At 43.0% G+C, this 22,330-nt stretch overlaps 1 protein-coding gene across 2 annotated transcripts in view; it reads right to left on the reverse strand.

The window, feature by feature from the left end:
* The window catches only part of fut8b (fucosyltransferase 8b (alpha (1,6) fucosyltransferase)), a 74,092-nt gene that overhangs the window by 13,350 nt on the left and 38,412 nt on the right, over positions 1-22,330 (reverse strand). For both annotated transcript variants that reach the window (XM_029496400.1, XM_029496401.1), the window contains exons 2-6: positions 17,718-18,309; positions 10,850-10,968; positions 9,713-9,875; positions 6,565-6,679; positions 2,744-2,981 (exon numbers count right to left, since the gene is read on the reverse strand). In XM_029496400.1, coding sequence (XP_029352260.1) covers positions 2,744-2,981; positions 6,565-6,679; positions 9,713-9,875; positions 10,850-10,968; positions 17,718-17,920 — 838 coding nt within the window. In that variant the 5' untranslated portion in view covers positions 17,921-18,309. The remainder of the gene's footprint in view (positions 1-2,743; positions 2,982-6,564; positions 6,680-9,712; positions 9,876-10,849; positions 10,969-17,717; positions 18,310-22,330) is intronic.

The raw sequence follows: 22,330 nt of genomic DNA on the forward strand, positions 1-22,330 counted from the left end.
AAATAGAGCAGGTCTAGACCTTATCTTTATAATATTATTTACAGAGACTAAACAATTCCCAACACAAGCAAGCACTTAGCGACAGAAACCTTGAGTAAAACTGCACTCAGGGGGAGCAAGGGAGAGAGAGAGATAAAGAAAAACCAGGAGAGAAAGTGAGGAAGGGAGCAGGGAAAATGAGAGACCAAGCACCAAACACAAGCACTCACTGTAACTCTACAGACATGGGCAAACACCCCACTTAATGAGCGAAATGCTCAAAGTATGTATGCTTATTAATCCAGGGCTTTATCGTCCCTTTGTGGTCCAGCACCCTGAGGAATGTTTTTGCCTTCACTCTTAACAGAACAGGCATGACCACAGGCGCAGCCAGGTACCCAACAGGCTTACTTAGCTCTGCCTAGCTAGTTAGCTGGCTTGGTCAGCACAAAATATTCCCTCAGAAAATTTCAGCACTGTATCAGAACAAGAATTCAGGATGCTATGAAACTGGAGGAGGGGAGCAGGAGGTGTTGATGTGGCGTATATGGATATATAGGAAGCTATTTGTGAGACACCAGAGGAAGATGTTAGATAGTGGAAAAGCACACATGAAAGGCCTGAAAATAAGAAGGGGACAGTGCTGGGAGAGCAGGAGATAAGAAGGGAGAGCCCAGGAGAGCACGAATCAAATAAAGCAATGGGAGAAAAATGAAGAGCTGAAAGAATGCTGCCATGAGAACAAGAAAGCAATGAGAAAGAACGTGATAATGAGGAAGCAAGAAGGGGACTTCAACAGAAAAATCTGCAAATTGTCACTTTTCTCCTTTCATAAAGGCTTTGGTTTTGTCAGATTAGCAGAGGCAAACTTACTTATAATGCAGGACTATTGATGAGCCATATGAAAGTCACAGTGTCAATTCACATCTTAATACAATCTCAAATAAGAAATGATTCTGCTGCCCTGACATCAGAAGGGGGATAGTTTTCCTCAAAGCAAACACATTGATCTTTGGTCTACTGCACTCTGGTACAGACTATACGTGCCTCATGCTTGAACATGGTGCTCATTATGAGCAATCCAGGAGTTGTGCAGAACACATAGATACCAAATCTAAGAGTCTAGACTTACACTACTCTGTGAGATTGAATATGGGCACAGCTGCACTGTGAACTATGCTGAGTGGCAATGTTTTGCAGGGAAAAAGTTTACCTTGAACTCAACATACAGAACAGCTGACACTACCCTTACAAACCAGTCGGACAAGAACAGGACAGTTTCTATGAATTCCGCTAATAAGGTTTCCTGAGATATAAAAATCAAAACCACAACTGTAAATGTGAATCATGAAGGTAAATTTAGAAGGTAAATTTTATAAAAATTTAGATACCGATTGACCTATTGAATGCTGAACTATTTCGAATGGCAGCTTTAATTAATGACCTGGTTTTTGTGTATGATGAAAGTCACGAAATCATCAGAGACGGTGGGATTCATCCTCAGAGGACTGTAAATGCCTGCATAAAGCTCCCTTGCAATCAGTCTCTTAGGTGTTGGGATATTTCTAAAGTGGTGGACTGACTGACTGACCGACAATCAGATCAACAATCAGACCAGCATTGCCATCGTTGGAGCAATGTTGCCTGCGTGTCTAAAAAATAAATGCCCTTCTTGTTCAGATCAGACTACTCCCTACCTGCTATATTTGTATTTATCATTACTCTTATAGGTTCTGAAATCCCTGAGCAGAACTAAAGTCTGAAGGTAATACCTTGTCCAGTAAGCTGCTCCAACGTGGCTGCAGCTGTTATGGCCTTCAGAGGTAAACCTAGTGTTCTCCTTGACCTCTTGGTCCAAAGCTATTTCTACTTGTTACTGCTCCTACTGGTGTGACGTCTTTGGCACTACATCGAAGAAATTTTACATTCCGTCAGCTTTTTTCCCCCCAAGAGTCAATACACCCTGCACATAACCTTCAGCAGTGGGTACACTTGACAGCAATCCCAAGTCCTGTTAAAGTTGGCCCTGACCTGGCCCCATGGGGTACAGGCTCAGCTGCCGGGCGCTCACCTGCAAACTGCCCTCCGAAATCTGCCTCAAGGAGAGTGGATTCGTTTGAAGTCGCCACTGATATTTAAAATACTAAATTACATACCAATGTCAAAGAGGTTGTTTAGCAGGGAAGTTTTCAGCAGATTGAAAGTGAAAGCATGAGATACTTCAGTCAGACTGTGTCACAACCTGTGCCTGAAGCAGAGAAAAATGGGCAGTTCTACATAAATAAGATTTGATATCATCCGTGAAGTTTATTTTGATATTTCGATGTATAGGTGATGACAAATCCCAACAGTGCTAGATGCTGAGTTAACAAATAGCAGCCAACACGCCTGCTTGTATTCCCAACAACCTGTATCAGTCTGTGAGTAAAAACTTGCTCTGGGTCAGAGGAGTGTTTACTGAAATCCAGTCACAGGCTTTCTTAGCAATTAAACCTTTGAGCGGTAACCTGCTGCGGCTGTATCAACTGCCAAAGTGCTTTAACAGGAATTGCATAGTCGTGCTTAGCCAGGGAATTCACACTTTCTTTTTGCTGTAGCAGCACAAAGCAGAGGTCTGGCCAACTCCCCCCCAACTTTTTTTTTTTTTTTGCAAGGAGAGACGGAGGCTTATTTGATTATTAGGCAAGCAATCACTGTTGTCGCACACAGAACCGAGTGCAGTTGACAAAAATGCTGCTGTGTGTGTGTGTGTGTGTGTACCTACCTGACCAGTGCCCAGTGGTAGCACCTGAGCGGTCAGTGCAGGTGTTGCTGACGGGCAGGAAGACGGTCTCCCAGCCACCGGGGGCGTAGCGCCAGTTGTGGGACTCCAGGATGAGTGTGCGCTGGGTGCCATAAGCAATCATGAAGCAGTATACGACATGGTGGAGTTGGCAGCCATAACCACAACCCTTATTGATGTTACACACCAGCTTTCTCGCCTTACTGCAATCTGGGGGGTTCTGGGTGTAGGAGAGGAAAGAATGTTTCAACATTTTTTATTGTTTGACCCTCATCTTGTACCTCTCAAAGCCCTGCTCTCTGACTTGTAATAACACACGGCTGATATTGGTTTCTCTGTTCTCTTTCCTTGTCTATCTGTCTCATGCTCCACTCACATTTTTTTTCTCAGCAGCTCAATCGTTTTCACAGTTGCTCTTTAACCAGCCACATTTTTTTATGTGCTTCTGTGATTCATTTACAGGTGACCCTTTTTACCATCTTCTAAAAGGATAACACAACTATACATGCATTCAAAACCTGATATAACTCAATTTCAACATTGTTGTGCTGATTCTACAAAGGCAAATAAATAAGCCACTGGGTGACATTCTCAATTCAATGAACATAAACACTTCACTTGAATCCAACCTACACACACACACACCACTGTGATCTTGTACATCCCTACTGCATATTAATGTATGACCGAATATGTTCTCCAAACAATATATTTTTTAAAATGTACCTGCATTTGAGTTTAATTTAATGAAAATTGGGAAATTAATGAACCTTCTTTAAAATAAATGACTTAAAAATAAATACTTTTGACCAGTTTTTAAAGGTTTAGGTCTTAAGTAAAAAGCAACAACATTCATAGTCTCCTCAGTCTTATTTTTTTAATACCGCCTTAGTATTTTTATTGCTATTGCATTCTCTCATTCTTTTACTAACCCTTTTCTTGGTAGCCATCCATGTTCTCATTCTCATAATTTTTCCTCACTTTCTTCCTCCCTCCATTTCTCCATTCCAGCAGCCACCTCACTAGCATTCCTCATCTCAGGATTTCTCTATTTTTTGTGTGTGCATATATATAAAAAAAAACAAACAAACAACAACAACAAAACTGCAGAGTGACACATGCTCTTGTCGATGAGTAGCCGGGCAGGTTGTGATTCGCTCTGCAGCAAGTCTGAGCAACTCCGTAATACTTGTGCCAACTAGCTTCCTAAACAGCAATTACCGGCTGATGGGAGTGTTTTCCTCATTAGGCTGCTGCAGCTGTGGATGGTTCACAGTAATCAGGCCGCCCGGCACCCACCATTGAATTCTGCCTATCGCACACTAGCAGGAGAGGAAGAGGAAGAGAGGGATGAGGAAAGAAGAGGGAAACGAAAAGGGGGACAAATGAGAGGACTTAAAAAAAAAGGAGAGGAAATGAAAAAGAGAACAGTAGGCTATGAAGAGAGATGCAATGAGAGGAAATGAAGCAAAGAAATGAGCGAGGAGAGAAGAGGAGAGGAGAAGAGGGTGCTCCTTTAGGTGCAGAAAAATGATTTTCACCTTTTCTGTTCAACAACATGAACAGAGTACGGGAGTCACTAAACTGACAAAACAAACCATACAGGTATTTCCTCCAAGTTCCAGGCTGCTGGGTCACTACCAGCCCCACAGGTGCCAGCTAATGCACTGTACTAATAATATTCTGTGCTCCAACAAAATGTCCTGTGTAAAGCATGCTTTCTGTTGACAGAGCTCTTCATCTGATCCACTATGTTTCCACGGGATCTATGTGCTGCATGAGCCGAGGGGTGCGGAGGCCACCATTGGACCCCAGTTGATGATAATGACGCTAGAATGACTCTGTTCAAGGATAATGACGGCAGATGCATGAGTACCACTCCGTGATATAAGTTAAGTGCCCATTTAAATTGTGTGCTTTTTCAGTGCAACTCTGAATGGTGAGATTCAATTCAGAGAAGGCAGTAGGATTGTTTCTGTAGGGAATATGGCCGAAGACAACTGGATATGAAAAAACAGCATGCAATGCTCAGGTAATTACCCACTGTGTTGTCCAAACAAACGCAGAAGCATAGGAAAGCAAGCTGTCCACACTTGAGTTTTTAAAGGATGATTATGTTCTGTGAATGTAAGTGTCTGGTTTGCTACCCTAAGTTGAAGATTTACTGTATATTCATTTTTTTAAATTTTCCTCATGGACACCTTTTAAAATCACCTAAAATGCACAAGCTGTGACACATTTTCCACTGAAAGAATCAACAGTATGTCATTTAAAGAAAATCATGTTAACATGAGTGCTAACATCCACAATGACTGAACTATCAAAGTAATCCACTGTGAGAGAAGTCAAATATCCTCATCAGGAATTACAAGCGAGCGCATTTGTTATTATTTCAATAGGTTTTTTGCTTTTATTATATCAAGCCCCATTTGCACCATCTATCCACTACTGGCAAATTTTCTCAATAGCAGCCACTTCATCTTTTGCATTCTGTCTCCATGTACAGTAGCTCTCATAGCTCTCATTGCAACTGACTGCTCCTTGCTTTGCTGCCACAGGATTCAAGTACGAGGAGCTGCGCACAAGGTGTTCACAGAAAAGACAAGACGTGGAAGACAAAAGCCTCTCACTCTACATTTTCCAGCTGTGGTGTGAACAGAAACATCGGTCGCTATTTCTTCTGCATTTTCAGACACTATTAGCTAGTCTGCATTTACTAGCTAAAGGTGGAACTATGTTATTAAAACCAACTTGCCATAACCACCAATGACCACAGCTTATACCAAATTGACCAGGACCAAAATAAATTCAAAATTGTGCATCCAATTCTTGTTTTTATAAAATCATTGAAGTTTAACGTTGTGTAATCTTTCCACCCTGGAAAAAGAACCGTTCAAAAAAATCATTAAAAACACAAAATTAATGACATTCATGCCTGTGATGCGTGTCATGACCACGACTGTGGATATGTGAGTGACTGTGTGTGAGTGGGACAGTGGGACACGGACACACACACAGGGTATTTCTTTGTGTAAGAGCATATGCATCAATCTTGTGACACAGTGTGTATGTCTGTGTCCACCAACTGCTTCCATAGGTGTGTGTATGTGTGTGTGTGTGTGTGTGTGTGAGATGAATTAGTGATGGCAGCTGGTGGAGCGGTGTGATCTCTCAGCAGTGGTGACAGCAGCTGTTAGTGGTGCTGTCTCCGCCCAGCCAGATTGACTGGGTCCTCTTCATCAAACACACTGGCTCATCAATGCTGCAGGGCCTGGTGCTGTGCTGCACCACCCCACCCACGGGCCCCGCAGCACCAGAACTGAGGAAGGGGGAATGGGGTGGCTGGTGGCGAGGGGAACTCTGGGTCTCAGGCTGTGTATGTTTGTTGGGCTCTATGCATAAAACTAGGCCTGTGTGTGTGCTTTTATCTTCTTTTTTTTTTAACTCATCTTTCAGCATTTCTGCATGTGTGTCTGTCGATCTGTCATTTTGCAAGTCTGCATTTGTGTTTTTGTGTGTGTGTCACTAAACCGCTGACTAGCAAGAAGAATTCAGCTTGTCAGATTTGACTGCTGAAACAGTCTGCTCTCACACCCCTCACCTGCTCCTCAGGGAAAATGATACGGACAGTTATGGATGGTTCGATCGAAATGAGACAAGCTAGTGTGAAACATGTCCTCTGAAACACATATGCATATTTGAATGTGTGAGGGAAACATGCATAAATGCTGTGCCCGCATTTGTGTTTAAGCAGGAGTGAAAACGAAGCCCGCTGGCTGAGCAGCTGGTGTGCTTGTAGTTACCTGTAGGTAGGTGATTCTGTTCTGGACCAGATCTGACAGATCTTTAGCCTCCTTTATTCTCCACTCGCCCACTCCATCTGCCTGGCTGAGGTAGTACAAGTCTGTCATGATGGACCTGCAGATACACACATGTCAAACTTTGAATTTTTCATGTTCACACATGCACATTCAAATATCCAGCTGACACTGAATGATACACTGTATCATGTCCTGCTTGTGTAAATCTCCAGACGTGATCACCAATACTGTTTCAGATGTGAACACCATTACCCAGACTGCCAATTATAAACACAAGGTTCATATTGAAACAGCTGTAAAGCAATGCATGTACATTCTCAGGAATAATTAATAACCTTACCTTGTAAAGGAAAGCACTTTGTTCCCACAGCAGCTGTTGAGATGAATGCAGGTTAATGATCAACATGCAAATAAAAGCTTGATTTTACGGGAAACGAAGGACAGAGACACTCCTAAACCAGTGCATGAGTTTACTGCTTTGGCCCTCAAGGAGAGTTTGGTCTAGACCTGTTCTATGTGTAACGTGCCTTGATGCAACTTTTTTATAATTTGGCGCTGTATAAATGAATATATTTGATTTGATTTGATTTACTGCAGATCTCTTATTCTGAAAATAAAATGTATGTTTACCAGGGGTGTTTTTTTTTTTTTTTTTTTTAGACAGGCGCCAAATCCCCAGACCATCAGGACCTGTGTGGCAACACTGAATTTAAAGGATTTTACATGAATGTGATGAAATACCTTGATTTGTCAGTGAAAGCTTTGAACTGATTTTTTTTTCAATTTGGTCCACCCCTACTCAAACATGAAGACGAGTTATGTTGACACGATCTTGACTAAGTGAGCTTGCATATTTTATAGATCTTGCATTAAGGATCTGCAGCTCTTGTCTGTGACCCTATTTCTGTCCAGACAGGAAGCCTCCTCTTCAGACACAGGATGAGCGAAATTCAGCCTCTGTGACTCCCTGCAGAATAGTTCACCTCCCCAGTAGTTCTTGTTACACTGCAGGAGAGCTAAGAATGATGATTTGTGCACTCCAGCAGGTAGGCTGTGCAGACCACCCCCAAGCCTACAAAACCTCCTGATAAGCAGCATACGCTAACAGTATGCTGCCTGTTAAACATTACCAAGGCTCAACATGCTTTCAGGATATTTATAGAAAAAGTGTCATTTCTGTCACACTGACTGATGACAGCGACTTTCTGCTTGTTTATCCCATTTTTTTGATTAAGTCTGCCATCTGCAAGCCTCTGACAACAAATTTGTGTATGTGTCACACACTGCCAAATTCTGTGACCATCCACTTACAAACATGCCCAAGACCTCTGATATATGCAGTGAAGGGCAGATGCAAACACATCACAGACTCACACACACACAGACACACACACACACACTTATGCAAGCTTAATTTATTACTCACTTCTTTGACCCAAATCAGTCAGATCCAGTGTGACTTAGAGCTCTTATGCATAAATTCAGTAGTGCGTGCAAAGACACACACGCACAAAGCAGACAAATGTACCACGTCCCACTTCAACAATGCAGCATGGTGAATAGTGCCTTTCTCTATAACTAAGACAGTATCATTAGTCATTGACCCATTTTGAAGCTGGAACCACAGTGTGTGATGAATGTCAAACACTCCTCCAGAGGCACACAGGGGAATCATCACCAACCCTCAGCGGGAAGGAAAAGCAAACCTAGCTGGCCGCAAGATTTAACAAGGAGGAATCAACAGACAAGTGCTGAGGGATTTGGCAGCCAGACAGGGAAACACCACGTCTGTAATGTCCTGCATATGTATCGTGGGTGTGCTCATGTGTGTATGTGTGTGTGACTGGGTATAAAATGTGTGGTCCTGACGGCTTCCCCACTGCTCCTCAATGTCTCAAACTGCAGATGTTGACACTGCAGCCACTGGTCTCGGCAGCAGAGGGAAGATGCTGAACCAGTGGGAAGTTTCAGGTTTAGATTACGTTTGCAGTATGTGCTGAGTAATACAAATGAGCCATACCTTAACAATGCAAATGTTGTATTTATGTCACTAAAAATGATCATGTTCATTAAGATGATCAATGTTCTCTCGACATAATTCAGAAATTGATTCTTTATTTTCTTCAGGTTTACTGAAGCAGATCATTTTATGTACATACAGATTAGTGGTGATCAAGTGGATTATTGTAGCAGACAAAACACCCTCACAGTTGTAATGGATATGTAGATGTTCAAGATTTCCATTCATTCTGAAAGCCTTTAATCTTGAAATTGAATTTAACTAATTGAATTCAGTGTTTTACTGAATTATGGCGTCAAGACACACTTGTTCATGTTGCTACATGACTCATTCATTTGTAGGTACAGAGATTTAAATTTTTTGTTGCACGCCATATTTGCCAGGCACATCTTCATAAACTTCATGAACTTCTGTATCATTACACATGTCAGGAAAACCTTAAAAAACTAAAAGCTGCTACTTTCATGTGCCACAAATTGGATTTAGATTGGGAAATTTTGGAGACAAGGAGCTTGCCTTCTCCTTGAGCAGAATTTGAATAAAGGAGCGGTGCTTTCACTGGAGTCAGACATTTAACTGCTCTTTCCAATTCTGCCACTACCTGTGCTGGACCACCCAGCCTTCGCCTACAGCACATAGGAAGAGATCTGAGGGCGGATAAGGATGAAAGTGAATGCATGTAGAAGTCTGAGACTGTATTGGTGTGCGTGTGCGTACATGCATGTCTGTGTGAGGAATCAGTCTTTGAAAAGCTGCTTGGACAGCAACTAAGACAACGGGCCATGTAAGCCACTTCACCAGTAGTCAGAAGTCATGAAGTGACAACCAGACTTCCTTCATTCAGCCATGAGAAGACGTCTGTCACCAGAAGCCACAGAAGCTGTCTGCGACCTTTGCCTCTTAGAAAACACTGTTGTGTTTCTTTCAAGAAAATAGTTTTCTTGATCTTTAGAGCACGAATAAACACAAGCATGTAACTCATGAATCAACATCGAAAGCATTAACAAAAACATTATTTTGATGGATTGACAATGTCTGTTTTTACTTTCTGCAGTGAAATGAAAGTGTTGTTCACTAAGCCACTTGTTTCCAACAAATACATATGCCCACCTCTCCTGGTGTCCCAGGTCCTGCAGAAGTGTGTCAGCATACTTCTGCCTCTCGCTGGGCTCCACGTTGGCCAATTTCTTCACCTCGCTTCGAATAAAGTACCAGAACTCCTTAACACCATTCTCTACCCTTCTCCGCAGTTCCTCCTGAGTGGGCCCAGGGCCTGCAGCAGGCAAGAAAGAACAGCTCTCAGCAAAACATAGCAAAGACACAATGAACTGACTACGTTTTGACAAGTCCGGTAGGAAAGGAAAGTAGAATTGTTTGTGTGTTGATTATGTGAAACTAATGGCAAAAAAGTTTTCAGTTTTACCAAAAGAAATTTCTTTTTGCATGCTGTGTCCCTGGGTGTTGTTTTGACCTCATTAAGGAGCACTTGATCACATTTTTTGTGTCTCATGGCTCTCTCGTGTGTTCACTCACACAGTCCTAACAACAGGAAGGAACTCTACACCTGGCTTGGCCAAAACAATGTGGTGCAACCCACATGAATTACGCTGCTGCCTGCTCTGGTTTCTGCAAAGAGAAACAAAAAGAGAATTGAGGGAAGGAAAGGACAGCCTCAAGCAGGAGGAGAGCAAGGTGGTGGTGAAGAGGGAAAATTGCTTCTCTTTTTTTTCCTCTATCTTGCACACTCTCTTATGTCCTCACTCCCTCCCTCGGTGGAAAAAAGCTGGAGGATATTTTTAGCTTTTTCTTCCCCTGCGGCAAGATGGAAAGGCTGACCCTGTGCTGCCCTCCATGCTCATGTCCTTCTTTATTTTCTCTCTGTCTGTGTCTTTTCCCTCTCCTAACTCTCTCTCTTTCTGCCATTAGGGCTTTAACTCTGCTTCCACTTCATTCACACAGTTCCCCACTTACCCAACAGCTTTCTGGCCTCTTGACCACTGCTTAGAGTGGCAAACACTCTCATAACCCTGACTATCCAATGCCTCTGTCATCATTGCTGCTGATCTGCAGCAGGTTCAACTTTGAGCTAGACTGAGATTCCTGGTTCCTTCAGGTGAAAGCTGACAACAGAGCTACTTACTGGTTTGATACCTTATATAGTCAACTCCCCCACCTTGAAAAAGTCCGAGCGCTGTGCCAAATCCTTTCCCACAACCTCTTTAGGTGGGCAGACCCTGCACTGCTTACCGTCTCCAGTGAGCTTCTGGAAGCTGTGGATCTTCTGTTTGGCTCTGGTTAGCTGGTCCTCCAGGGAGCGCAGCCTCCCTATGGCCAGGGACCCAGCCTCTGCCTGACCCTCTGGTATCCTGAGGGAGAGGGACACAAGGAGAGGTTGTGATGGAGGAGCATTGGTGCCCGTTCACATCAACAGAGGCAATATTCTTTTTTTTTTTTTAAACAAATTGTAAAACTGCATCCCAATAAATAACAACACAAAATAAATAAATTGAATGCTATCAACTTGTTGCAGCAAGATACTTATTTCCCCCAAAGCTTTTTTTTTTAATTAGTCAATCAAGTATGAACATTGTAGCGTTCTAACTCAAGTTGACATGTTTAAATTGCTTACTCTGCATGAATACCAAAAAGTCCCAAACATGAGATTTTCAATGACATGAGCAAAAAATGCTAAGATTTGACCAGCTGTTTGCCAGCCTGACATGCTCAACTGCTTAAAAGGAATTGCTGTAAGCAACTGCTCCAGCACTAAGTGGATCCCTTCTAAACAAAACTGTTATTCCACATGATCTTACCAATGCAGCACAAATGAAATCTTGCATGAGAGTAAAAAAAAAACAACAAATTTTTGGCCCGATTGAGTTTGCTGTAGTCAAGGTAGGAATGAGCCACCTTGACACAGACATCATTCAAAACACACCACACAATACAGACTTCAGGATCAACCTGCTCAACAGCTGACTGGATACACCCCAAGTGCTTGGCAGGAATTAACTATTTTAAATTGTTGCTAACAAGTTGCAAGAGTTTGGAGAAGAAGTGTTAATCAGCTGAACATTCACTGACTAGTTTGCCACGTATCTTGACTCTGGTGATGTGATCATCATCAGGATGTTTCTAGACTTAAAAGTTGCAGTGAGAATGGAACAGTGAAGTATGGTACCTTTTAGTACTCACCACTAAAAATTCTATTTCATTTGCTGAGACTCCACAGTGCTGACTCCTGGAGCCCTGTCCTGGTTTATTTATTCTGAGCTACAGATTAAAATACTGCATCATTTTCCATGTTTGTCAAGTCAAGCCTATCGAAATCCAAGTTTTTATATCTTTGCACAACATCTGCAAGAACATATACTGAATAACAGTGGAATGTCATGATTTCATGTCATTGATTAAAAAAAAACAAACAAAAAACCCACACACACACACAAAAACTGCATTAAAGCTATGTGTAGCAAATGGATTAAAAAGAAAGTGGCACCCACTCTAATCATTTATCAGCAGCTACACTGGAAAGCCCCGCCGACTACTGTACACAATGTGCACTGCATTAGTGGTGCAGGGCCCTTGTGACCCCTACTTCCATCTCAGATGTGTGAAATGGGACGAGACAAAACATGCAAATCACAGACAGCTGTTGGGTTCCTTGTCACTGAGCTGGAGAACAACAAATTTTTAGGGTTTCTGCAGTGATTCTTTTTGCTATTATTTATTGATTAAATGTGAACATGTGTGACAAATTTGTGCTAAGAAGTGTTGCACTGCCCTTGGTTTTGTAAATCTACAGCTGAAAAGCTTAATTGTGCATTATACTTGAAATGGTGTGCAGCTCGTCAGTCGATTGTATCTACTAATCTAATCTGCTAAAATTAAATTTTCTTTGTTTTTATGTTGATTACAGCACCATGAAAAATAGATATGAGTGATATAAATAAGCATTTTCTACTCTCTGTGTCTAATTATGAACTATGAATAACTACTGAATGCATGAAGACAGTTAAGAGCAATCACACAGAACTGCATTCAAATCAGCCAAGGAGAAAAAAAAGCACTGCCTTTGACACATCACTTCCTTTACATAAAACTATTAAAAATGGAATATGTTTGAATGCACAGGGGCATTGGTGGAGTGCTGCAAAGGCCATGTTAATGAGTCATCAAGGCATGCAAACTCAATTTGCTCCCTGAGTGAGGAACATCACTCGCTGGCAGGCATAAAGATGAGACTTTTAAAGTTGCAACAGCCCTTTTTGATGCACAGCCCCCCGTCACTGTTCGAAGCCCAGGCTCACGAGAGGCCCTGGCCTCTCACTTCACTGAGTACTAACTGAGCATTGTGCTTCAAAGCCATGGAAATAAATGAGAAGGAACAGATGGATATCTTTACCCCTGCATTATGTAACCATCAGATGGACAAGGATAAATCTCAGCATATCATCACAGGTGTCTATACATACGTCTTAAATTTTTCCTTTGTGAAATCAGCGGTATTCCTATTTCAGCTGCTGGATACAGATCTTTTGAAACAAGATCCATGTGCATTTCCTCTCCTAGTATCAGATCTACTTTCTATTCTCACAGCGAACTCTGTTCAAACAATATTCAACAACATCCCCCAGAAGCCACACCCTAACCTGCCTGTTACACCATTGTACAGGAAGTAGGACGGTTTCCTCAGTGACAGAATTTCTGTGCTAAAACTGTATGATAAAGCAACATGATATCTTCCTTGAACAAGGAAGAAGAAATAGGCCAGAGCAGCACAGGCTAATGAGAGGAGACGTGATACAGAGGTTAGCTAACATGCTCCCAAGAGACATAAACTGCTGAGACGCAGTGCCGGTGCAGGAAAAACACAAGCATCCCCCACCAAGATGCAGATGTAAAATATATCTAAACACTCTACGGTAGCAAAACATACAGACACACACACGCAGGAAGACGGAAAACACCATTCACAAATACACGATTGATCCCTGACGGTATCTCTAGAGGACATGAAGCGGAGACAAGACAAGACAGCTGGATTGAACAGCATCTTAATCAAATGGTACAGGAGAGGTAACAGATGAGAAATACTTGGGGGAAAGGTAGGGCGGTGGGGGGGGGCAGAGATACGGTGGAGTGAAAGACAAGCTATGAAAGTGAGGGGTGATGAGCCCCACTGGCACGAAGCACTGATCCAGAAAGCAGGTGAGGTTCAGCATGCAACCCAGTTTCCTCTGAAATGTTGCCCCAGCTGTCGCTCCACCAGCTACCGCCCCTGCACCTGGTAACCATGGAGTTCACAGGGTGATTGGAGTCGGGTGGAACAGATTGAATGGTGGGGGCCTGGGTGGTGCTGCGGCACATACATATTTCTGTGGTAAGATTTAATATAATCTGGTCAACTTCAAAAGGAAACCTGGGCTGGGCCGGGAAGCCATACATATGAATGCAAATGGAAAGTGTTCTGTTCTGGGAGGTGTAGATGAAAGGAGACTACATTAACACAATTTGCTTTTATATTGAGATGGAACTTGGATTTAGTGTTCCTATACCCTGTGTCTGTCTGTGCATCGGTGCATTGTGTTGTGCCCATGACTTGACTGGCATTATCTAGGCTTTCCTGGGAACTCGTGTGCTACACCAAACCACTTGACTCCAATAAGCCAAGCTAATAAACCACATTTATGTGACAGTGGGGAAAGGCATGACAACAATATTTGTGAGTGGAACAGTCTGGTATGGACAATGAAAACCTTTTATCAGGCCCCAAGTGGCTTGAAATGTTTGTGAGCAACTGTAAATTTGAAGAAAAACAGGGACAATGAGGTCCCTGTATTGATTGAGGTCATGTGTGTACTAAATGTACCTATATTTTGCATTTGGGTCAACATCTCTGGATTGTATGAAATAAGTTCATCTCCTCCTGTCTTTATCTTCTTTTGATGTATCCATGTCCCCCAACTACAACAGCATAATTCCAAGTAAACTGATTCTAAATGGTGCATTCTTCACATTGCATGCCTCAACGCCTCAGTAAATCCAGAGTCAGCCAGCTCTGCTCTGAGCCCTACTTGACAGAGATGTCAAACACAGACAACTCTCACAATGGGGCTACTGTGTGCGTAGCAGTAGACCTTGCCTTTCAAAGCCTGGGCGATGGCCAGGTCGATGGGAGTTCAGGTCTGGAAATGGCAGCAGCATCTGTTTGGTGGGGTCGCACTGGGGTAAAAGCATTACAGGATAAATGAGTCCTCTCACTCTTAGTTTCTAAATGAGTGGACAATGGCCTCATTACATCCAAACTAAAAGTTAACTTTTTACTGTTACACATTTGCATTTTCATGCAGATTGATAGGTACTATCAGTCTTGCCCTCTTCGCAATCTGCCCAAGGGTTATATGGTCCAGTTCATGCAAATAACAGCTGTAGGACAGTTTGGCTGGGTAGCATTTACAGAAGCTGTGGGTGCAGCTGAAGTAGTGCTAAGCAATGATTGAAGAACAAATTGCTCCAATAGCGTTTGCCACCTATCTTTTGATGGTTTTGTACAAGGCCAAACATCCTAATCACGTTGGCTCTGACTTGGGCCGAAATAACATGTAAAATAGATTAGTGCCGTCACTGTGACCTCTGCGACACCCTCAACCCCTCAGCCCTCATTTGCCATCTCCTGCTTGTTGCTCTTTACTTTGTGCAGCCCTTATGCCATCCATCATGGCCCCCTCCTCACTGCATTCTCTGCATTGCCCTCTCCTCCCTCCATCCCTCTGATGGCATGGATCAGGGTGAGGTGAGGTTGGAAGATCAATCAGGGTCTCATCGCTCAGGCCAGCTGTCACCATCACCCCTTGCTCCCTCCGATGTCACACCACCAGGCTGTTGCGTGTCATTGTCTCCGTAGCAGTCGTGGCTTCATGCCCGAGGTGACTGACAGCTGTGGAGAGGGCGGAGCCAGACAGACCGTGGCAACTCAACCTCATGCTCACCTTTCATTAATGCTGCTGGATGATTGGAAGGTTGGCACACTGGCTGTCACTCAAAACCCTCACAAACAGCTCGAACAACTGCATTACAGGAGAGTATCTGCAGGCTGGCCAGGTGATAGCTATTTTGAGTTCAAGTCATTGATTGATGGTGAATTAATTTCATGTAATGATTCAATTTGACAAATTGTGGCATCCTCAGCAAAAAGCATCATCAGCAATGTGCGAATAATCCAGTGAGTAAGTGGAAATATCTTCATCCTTTAAGCCTGGCTAGAGAAATGTGCGATCAAGAAAATCCATATTCAGTGCAAAATGCATCAGCTTGGCAATCACTGTTGTAAAGCAGACAAAATAATGTAAACAAGATCTCTTCAGATATATAATGAATGCAGAACCAAGCACAATAATGCCATGCTGCTCTGAAGCTATGACACTAACCAAGTTAAATCCTACTCTCAAGCATAAATCAGCCTTGGCTTCTATTTCTCAACAACTCAGCACACAGGTGTAGTAATGTCAGTTTTATGGGTCTCTCTATGGCATCTCATAAAAAAAAGCAATAATGCAGTACATTATATAAAATCTTACGCCAGCCAATCAATCAATCAAACTTTAGTGCCATCCACATGTCCTGTGACATGGGACATAAAGCGAAATGGGCTGTGTTTGAATGGAATAATTAAAATACAAACAGAATAAATGAAATCAGATATAAGGCAGTAAAAATAAAATGAAATAAGATAAGAATAGTGATCGTAAATTATTATTGGTGTGACTGTTTCCTGCTTCCTTCAAAACTTCAAGTCCAGAGTCTGCACAACGTGCACGTTAGTTAATCAGTGTGTTAGTGAGTTGTTACAAAGTCAGTCAGTCTGTGACAACTTGTAGGCTGGAGTCTGTTGTGGCTCTGTCAGCAGTGGTAGTGTGGCAGAGGAAGGGAGGGAGGGAGCTGTGGAGGGAGCAAAATGGGGAACAGGAGGAGGCAATGAACAGAGAAGGGAGGCACTGGGGCGGGAATGATGGGCAGCTCACTCGCAGCCTTTTTGCGTCTATTAAGGGGTCCAGTGTAAGACATGAGACACTGTGGGCTTCTCTGTCTGGACTGTATCTTACCAACACACCAACACAGAGCCACAAAACAAACCTGTCTGTGTCGATACCTCATCAAACTTAACCCCAGCATCCAGTTGCCTGCTTTTGGCTTGTTGTGCTGGATACTTAACCGAAGCTTAAAGGGACTTGAGAAGAGACAGTAACGCTGCCCAAGTAAACAACTGCAGAGGCCTCTGTCCCAGATAAACAACCGTACTCAATAACAAGCAACAAGCATGCAGTGTGTTGGGGACCCATCTGGACACTGGTTGTCTGAAAGCTGCACTTGTTTTTTTTAGAATGAATTCCACCTTTGTTTTTGAGCCAATTTTGAATAATTACAAAAGCAAGGGATTTAATCAGGGACCAGCTGTCTGAAGCAACATGTGCGTCTGCGTTTGTGTGAAATGACGAGGGCCCTGCATCAAAGTGAATCGGGATATCACAGTAGGAGCAGCGATGGCATCATCTGAAGCCCGAGTTCTGGGTTAATATGCCACACGCCGGGACACGCAGCCACATTTGCTGCACATGCACCCATGTACAGCAGCGGTGCTTCCATGAAAAGAGGAATGCTGTTGGCGTGTGGCAATAAGAGCACAACCATCTGCCTCTCTGTTACACTTAGCATTAATGTGTGAAAGATGCTGTGTTGTTAATGGGCTCATACAATGTGCCATCATCTGCCAAAATAACATCATAAAATTTGGTGAGGTGTACTACAGTCCATTAATCAGTCTGTCTCTGACATTACTCATCAGCCTCTAAAGAAGTTTTGCAGCAATATTTGTTAAAATATACATCACAAAGATGCTACAGCTTTACCCGGATACTACTTTTTGACAAAAATTTAAAAAAACCTTTCCTGGCAACATTTGAGCATTTAGCATTTCAGAATACAGGTTTCAGGCTTTCAGGTTTCATTTGCTTAACTTTGTAGACCATGAATCCACATCAGCTTTTAAATACAGTGCATATTGTAACCACATTATTAGTGTGTGAGAAGCGTTGCTGTCACAGCTTGTTGTCACCTGAGCGATTCGGCCATGCGCCGCAGGTCTTCATTCTGCTGCTTCAGCCGCTCTAGCTTGGCCAGAATCTTGGAGAGCTCCCGACTGGAACGCTCTGGGTGGTCGCTGTCCCTCACCAAGTGACCGCCGATGTAGAAGAGGAGCGTGCCCCAGGCCAACAGCACCAGGGTAATCCAACGCCATGAACCCGCCCAGGGCCGCATGGTTCAACCACGCCCACCCGTAAATGCCTCTTGGTGTGCCTTTACACCCACCGACCTGCCGACCTGCCTGTCGGAAGTGCGCACACGCTCTGTGCCCCGTCACCACAAATGCCACAGTGCCAACCTTGGCATCGGCATCTTCGCAGGGATAGGTGTAAAATAACAGGTGATAGAGCGTTTGTGGCTCTGAGGTTTTTGAGAAAAGGCAGCAGCTATTTCTTCAGATATTTAACTGGCCTTTCCTGTGTGTGTTAAAACATGGCTATTGCATTCAGAAGTCTGTGTTGGCCAATTGCTGCCCTCCACCCAGCTCTGTGTTGACCCGTCTGTTCCACACCGTCTTGCTGATTCCTTCCAGTCCCACTGGATTTTTTTATTAGAGCTGCATCCTGTTGGAAAGACAAAGGCAGGGGAATTAGTTGAGTATATTTCATAACGCTCTGTTGTGCAAATACTCCTAGAAAAAAAAATGTGGTTGTTGGTCAAACAGAAGCAAAGTGAGACAATTCAAGGGCTGAGGCAGCAAGACAGCTTGACAAACAGTTGTAAGCGTTAGAAATGTCTCATACAGTTCCATGCAGATGAAGAGAGCACAGAACAGGGCAGACTGACTGGGCGCTGGAGCCAAATGCTGCTGACTGGTCCCGACATAACCCTGTCTCAGCAGCCTACAGGATTGATCAGCATGACACTGCAATTTGCATTTACATAGTGATGTGCAGTCCCCAAGCTATGCTGCATTGCTGTTGAGGCAGGACAGTGATGTTCCACATTCCCCATCCTGGCTGCTTGCACATTACACACACTTATACTCATATACAATCATGTCTTTCAGAAGCTCTCCCACACTTGCAGAAGCCACCACATGAACAAGACCAAATCTTACATGTCCTCGATAATAGCCAACACCACACCTTTGACCACATGACATCTCTAAGATTTTTTCTCTTTTTCTCTTACTCTTTGCTCAGGCCTTGATAGTTATTAGATTTGTTAGGAGATGGCCAAATCCAAAGGTTCTCCTGGAGCGTTATCCTCCTTCCCTGCTGCCATCTGGTGTGCCTTTCACCTCTGTCATTGTCAAGGTGACACATGGAAATTGATGGAGCCGAGAGAACAAAAAGTACCCGGATCATCACTTCCCTTCATCCTAAAGCAGTAGGGGAGATGAAGATGGACACGTGCCGGGTTTACGAAGCAACCTTCACTGTCAACTCCCCCAACAAAGCCCTGCCATGGAACTGAGTCAAGTTGTGTGATAAGATGAAGACTGGCAGTCGTGTGCGTGTGTGCATACGCTATGATCTCTGGGTGTGTCGCCCAGCACACCGGAATTATGCCAAAGCATCTTAAGACTTTACGTGAGTAGTGGTGGTGGGGTGGTGTTGATTGACACATTGCTGTGTCTTTGGTGTTTCTGCCAGTGAGCCTTCAAGACAGAGAAAAGATTTCCTGCTGGGTTTCACCTGGTAGAACAGAAGTAGGTTAACAGTAGCTCATCATGTTTACCGTGGCAGGATAGCTGATATGTAAAACATAAAAGCTGCCATGCTGTAGCAGTGTAGTCTGTTCATGCTTCAGGGACGCAAACTGCCCAGGAATGAAGCAGCTGAGATCACTGAATGAAAAAAATGAGGCACAAACTCTTCTCCCCTCGTTTTTTTTATTGAATGATATAGGATTAGTGAAATCTGTGCAGATATTCATTTTTCTGTCAGTGCTCCTGTTGTGACTAACCTGGGTTGACACAAGGATTGCTCATCTTTATGCATAAAACACATAACTGTTGGAGAAGTTGAGCAACAGTCAAATAGGATATGGGAGTTTTTTTTCCCCCCTCAATAAAACTTCTGGCTAGTTCTCCTGATACTTGTGAGTCAAGCCAAACTAAAATATATCATTAGTATATTAATAGAACTTTGGGGAAATTAACATGGACGAGTTGAAGTCAACAGTCTACCTGGGACACTGATATCAGTCAAGGTAACAGAGGTTACATTCAACTACAAGAGACAATTAAAGCAAATAAAGATGCGGCCCAATTGTACACACAAAAAGTCAAATAGCAATAAAACAGGTGTGTAGCGTCATCTGAAGTGATTGGTCTAAAGTCTAAGAAAATAATTCTCCAGATATTTTCAGATTTATCCAGAGTTAGACACGGGATCCCAATTATCTGACAGTCAAAGTTCAGGCATGGGAAATGTAGCATCCAGCTTGACTCAGTCAGGAGGCATCACCCGCTGCTGCTTTGATTTTGATGATTGCTGTTTTTTCACTTTGTACTTCTAACTTTGTGTAAGTGTTAATATACAGTGGTAGAGCAGTAACATCATCAGGGTTAAAGAGAAAAGATCACCAAAAATCTGATAAAAGAGACTAAGAACTGAAAAGTACGGCCAATGTTAAAGAGGTCATGCTTGTGGAGTCTGCTAATCTCACACTTATGGTGAATATGTTACAAAGTCTAGCAGCATGACCAGCAAAGCAAACTCAGCTGAATGTTTGATTCAGGGTTGTAGAACAGCGTGAGCTAATCCGGTCACAACTCTGGGAGCACACAGCAGGCAGAGGTTAGCTCACACAACCTGGGATCAGCCACTTACAACTGAGCAATCATTATTTAGGAGATGCACTCCAACACTGAACATACAAACCCTGAAATTTCATAGAATTATTATATAATTCTGTTTAAAAAAAGAACGTCATCTACTAATTGCACACAATGACGATTATGAAATCCAGTCAATTGCTTCAGAAAATGAGTAAAGGAGTTTTTAGTGCTCATTTCCAACAAGCCTTCAGCTTAGCCTTGGCTAGCGATAAAGTGGCAAAAAGCAGAGAAACACACTTACGATGCTTCATTCAACAGCTTTAAATTGCTATGTTTTTGAAACTGAAAGATTGGAGATGTGTATTAAATCCTGTCAGTAAAATGTGTCTGATTAAAGAGAAAATGATTCTCTACTACAATTTATTCTACTGATGAAGATCTGACAGTGTAATATTCCAGCAGAGATAGAGCCCAGTGTGAGCCCGCACTGACAAATTTTTGCATTTTCTCAAAAGTCTCACATCTGCCCTCAAGTTGTCATGAATCAAGGCTACATAAATAATGGTAATGATAATAATGACAGTTAAATGAAAAAATAAAAGTTCCCCACTGTGGCACCATCATTTCTAAGTTGGACTGTGTGACAGATATGTTAACAGTGGAGTTTAAGAGACGTTAGCCTTACAATTCCTCCTTTTTTTTCTTTGTTTCTTTGGTTATGCTTTCTTTTACCAAGCCCCTTCTCTATTATCCACTAAGTGGAAACGTGATTGCAGGGACAAAAATGAAATATTCGACTACTGCTTACTTTTGAAAGTGCAGTCCTCCTGTTTTATCAGTGGAGGGAACAAGAGTGCCTGTTCATTAAGGAGCCTCTCATCTGCACCACCTACACACACTCTGCCCAAATATTATTCTCAATCTTGTGTTTCAAACATCGGCCCCAGCCGTTTATTCCTGTGCTCTGGGTGCCTGCCTGCCCCTGCTTCCATCAGCGACCCCTTCCTTGACACCTTTTGTCTCAGTAATACCAACTAACTCTTTACAACTGCCAACTGTGTCTGTGTCAGCCTGTGGGACCAAACACAGCATGGTAGCAGAGATACAATACATGTTTTAGGACAGCAGATGTATTTTTGAAAATTCGATTTACACACGCCAACATATCACCAGCTTCAGACATGAGAACAATCGAGGAAGCAGATAGCGGGTGTCTAAACTATAGAAAGGCAGCAGGAGAAGTACCAAATTCAACACTCATTCCATCCTCATGGTGCACCCAGACTTTCCTGCAGATGATCCCTGACCAACTTTTCTGGTCTGAAGGTTCAATCCAGTGACCGTTCATCATCCTGCCAAATATATGTACCATAGCCAAAGACACTTGGTCCTGAATCCAACAAAGACATAAAAGATATCACGCGACATCATACGCATTTTTATCTTCTATTTATGCTGAAAAATCTGCAGCGACAAGGGAACACTACACCCTATAATGTTTGCTCCCCTGTTTCCTGCCATTAGCAATAAACATAAAATTTTAGCGTGACTCTGGGATTTTTTCCCCCATCAATATGAATATCAGCAAACATCTGACTCACTCGGCGACAGCACTCCCACTACTACTGCTCCCTTTCGCTTTTCAGTTGGCTCAGAGCCAAGATGCGGAGACTCCCTCAGCTTTTTGGGGGCACCCCATTGTTTTCTATACACGTGTGTTCCAGTGGGTGGGTGTGCGGGAGCTCCACGCACACGCACACACACACACGTACACTGTGACACACATATAGGAGAACAGTGAATATTTCATGAGCTGCTGTTTACTTCACAACAATTCCAAGCTGAATGTGCAGGAA

This window comes from Echeneis naucrates, chromosome 24, assembly GCF_900963305.1.
Source record: "Echeneis naucrates chromosome 24, fEcheNa1.1, whole genome shotgun sequence".
NCBI lineage: Eukaryota > Metazoa > Chordata > Actinopteri > Carangiformes > Echeneidae > Echeneis > Echeneis naucrates.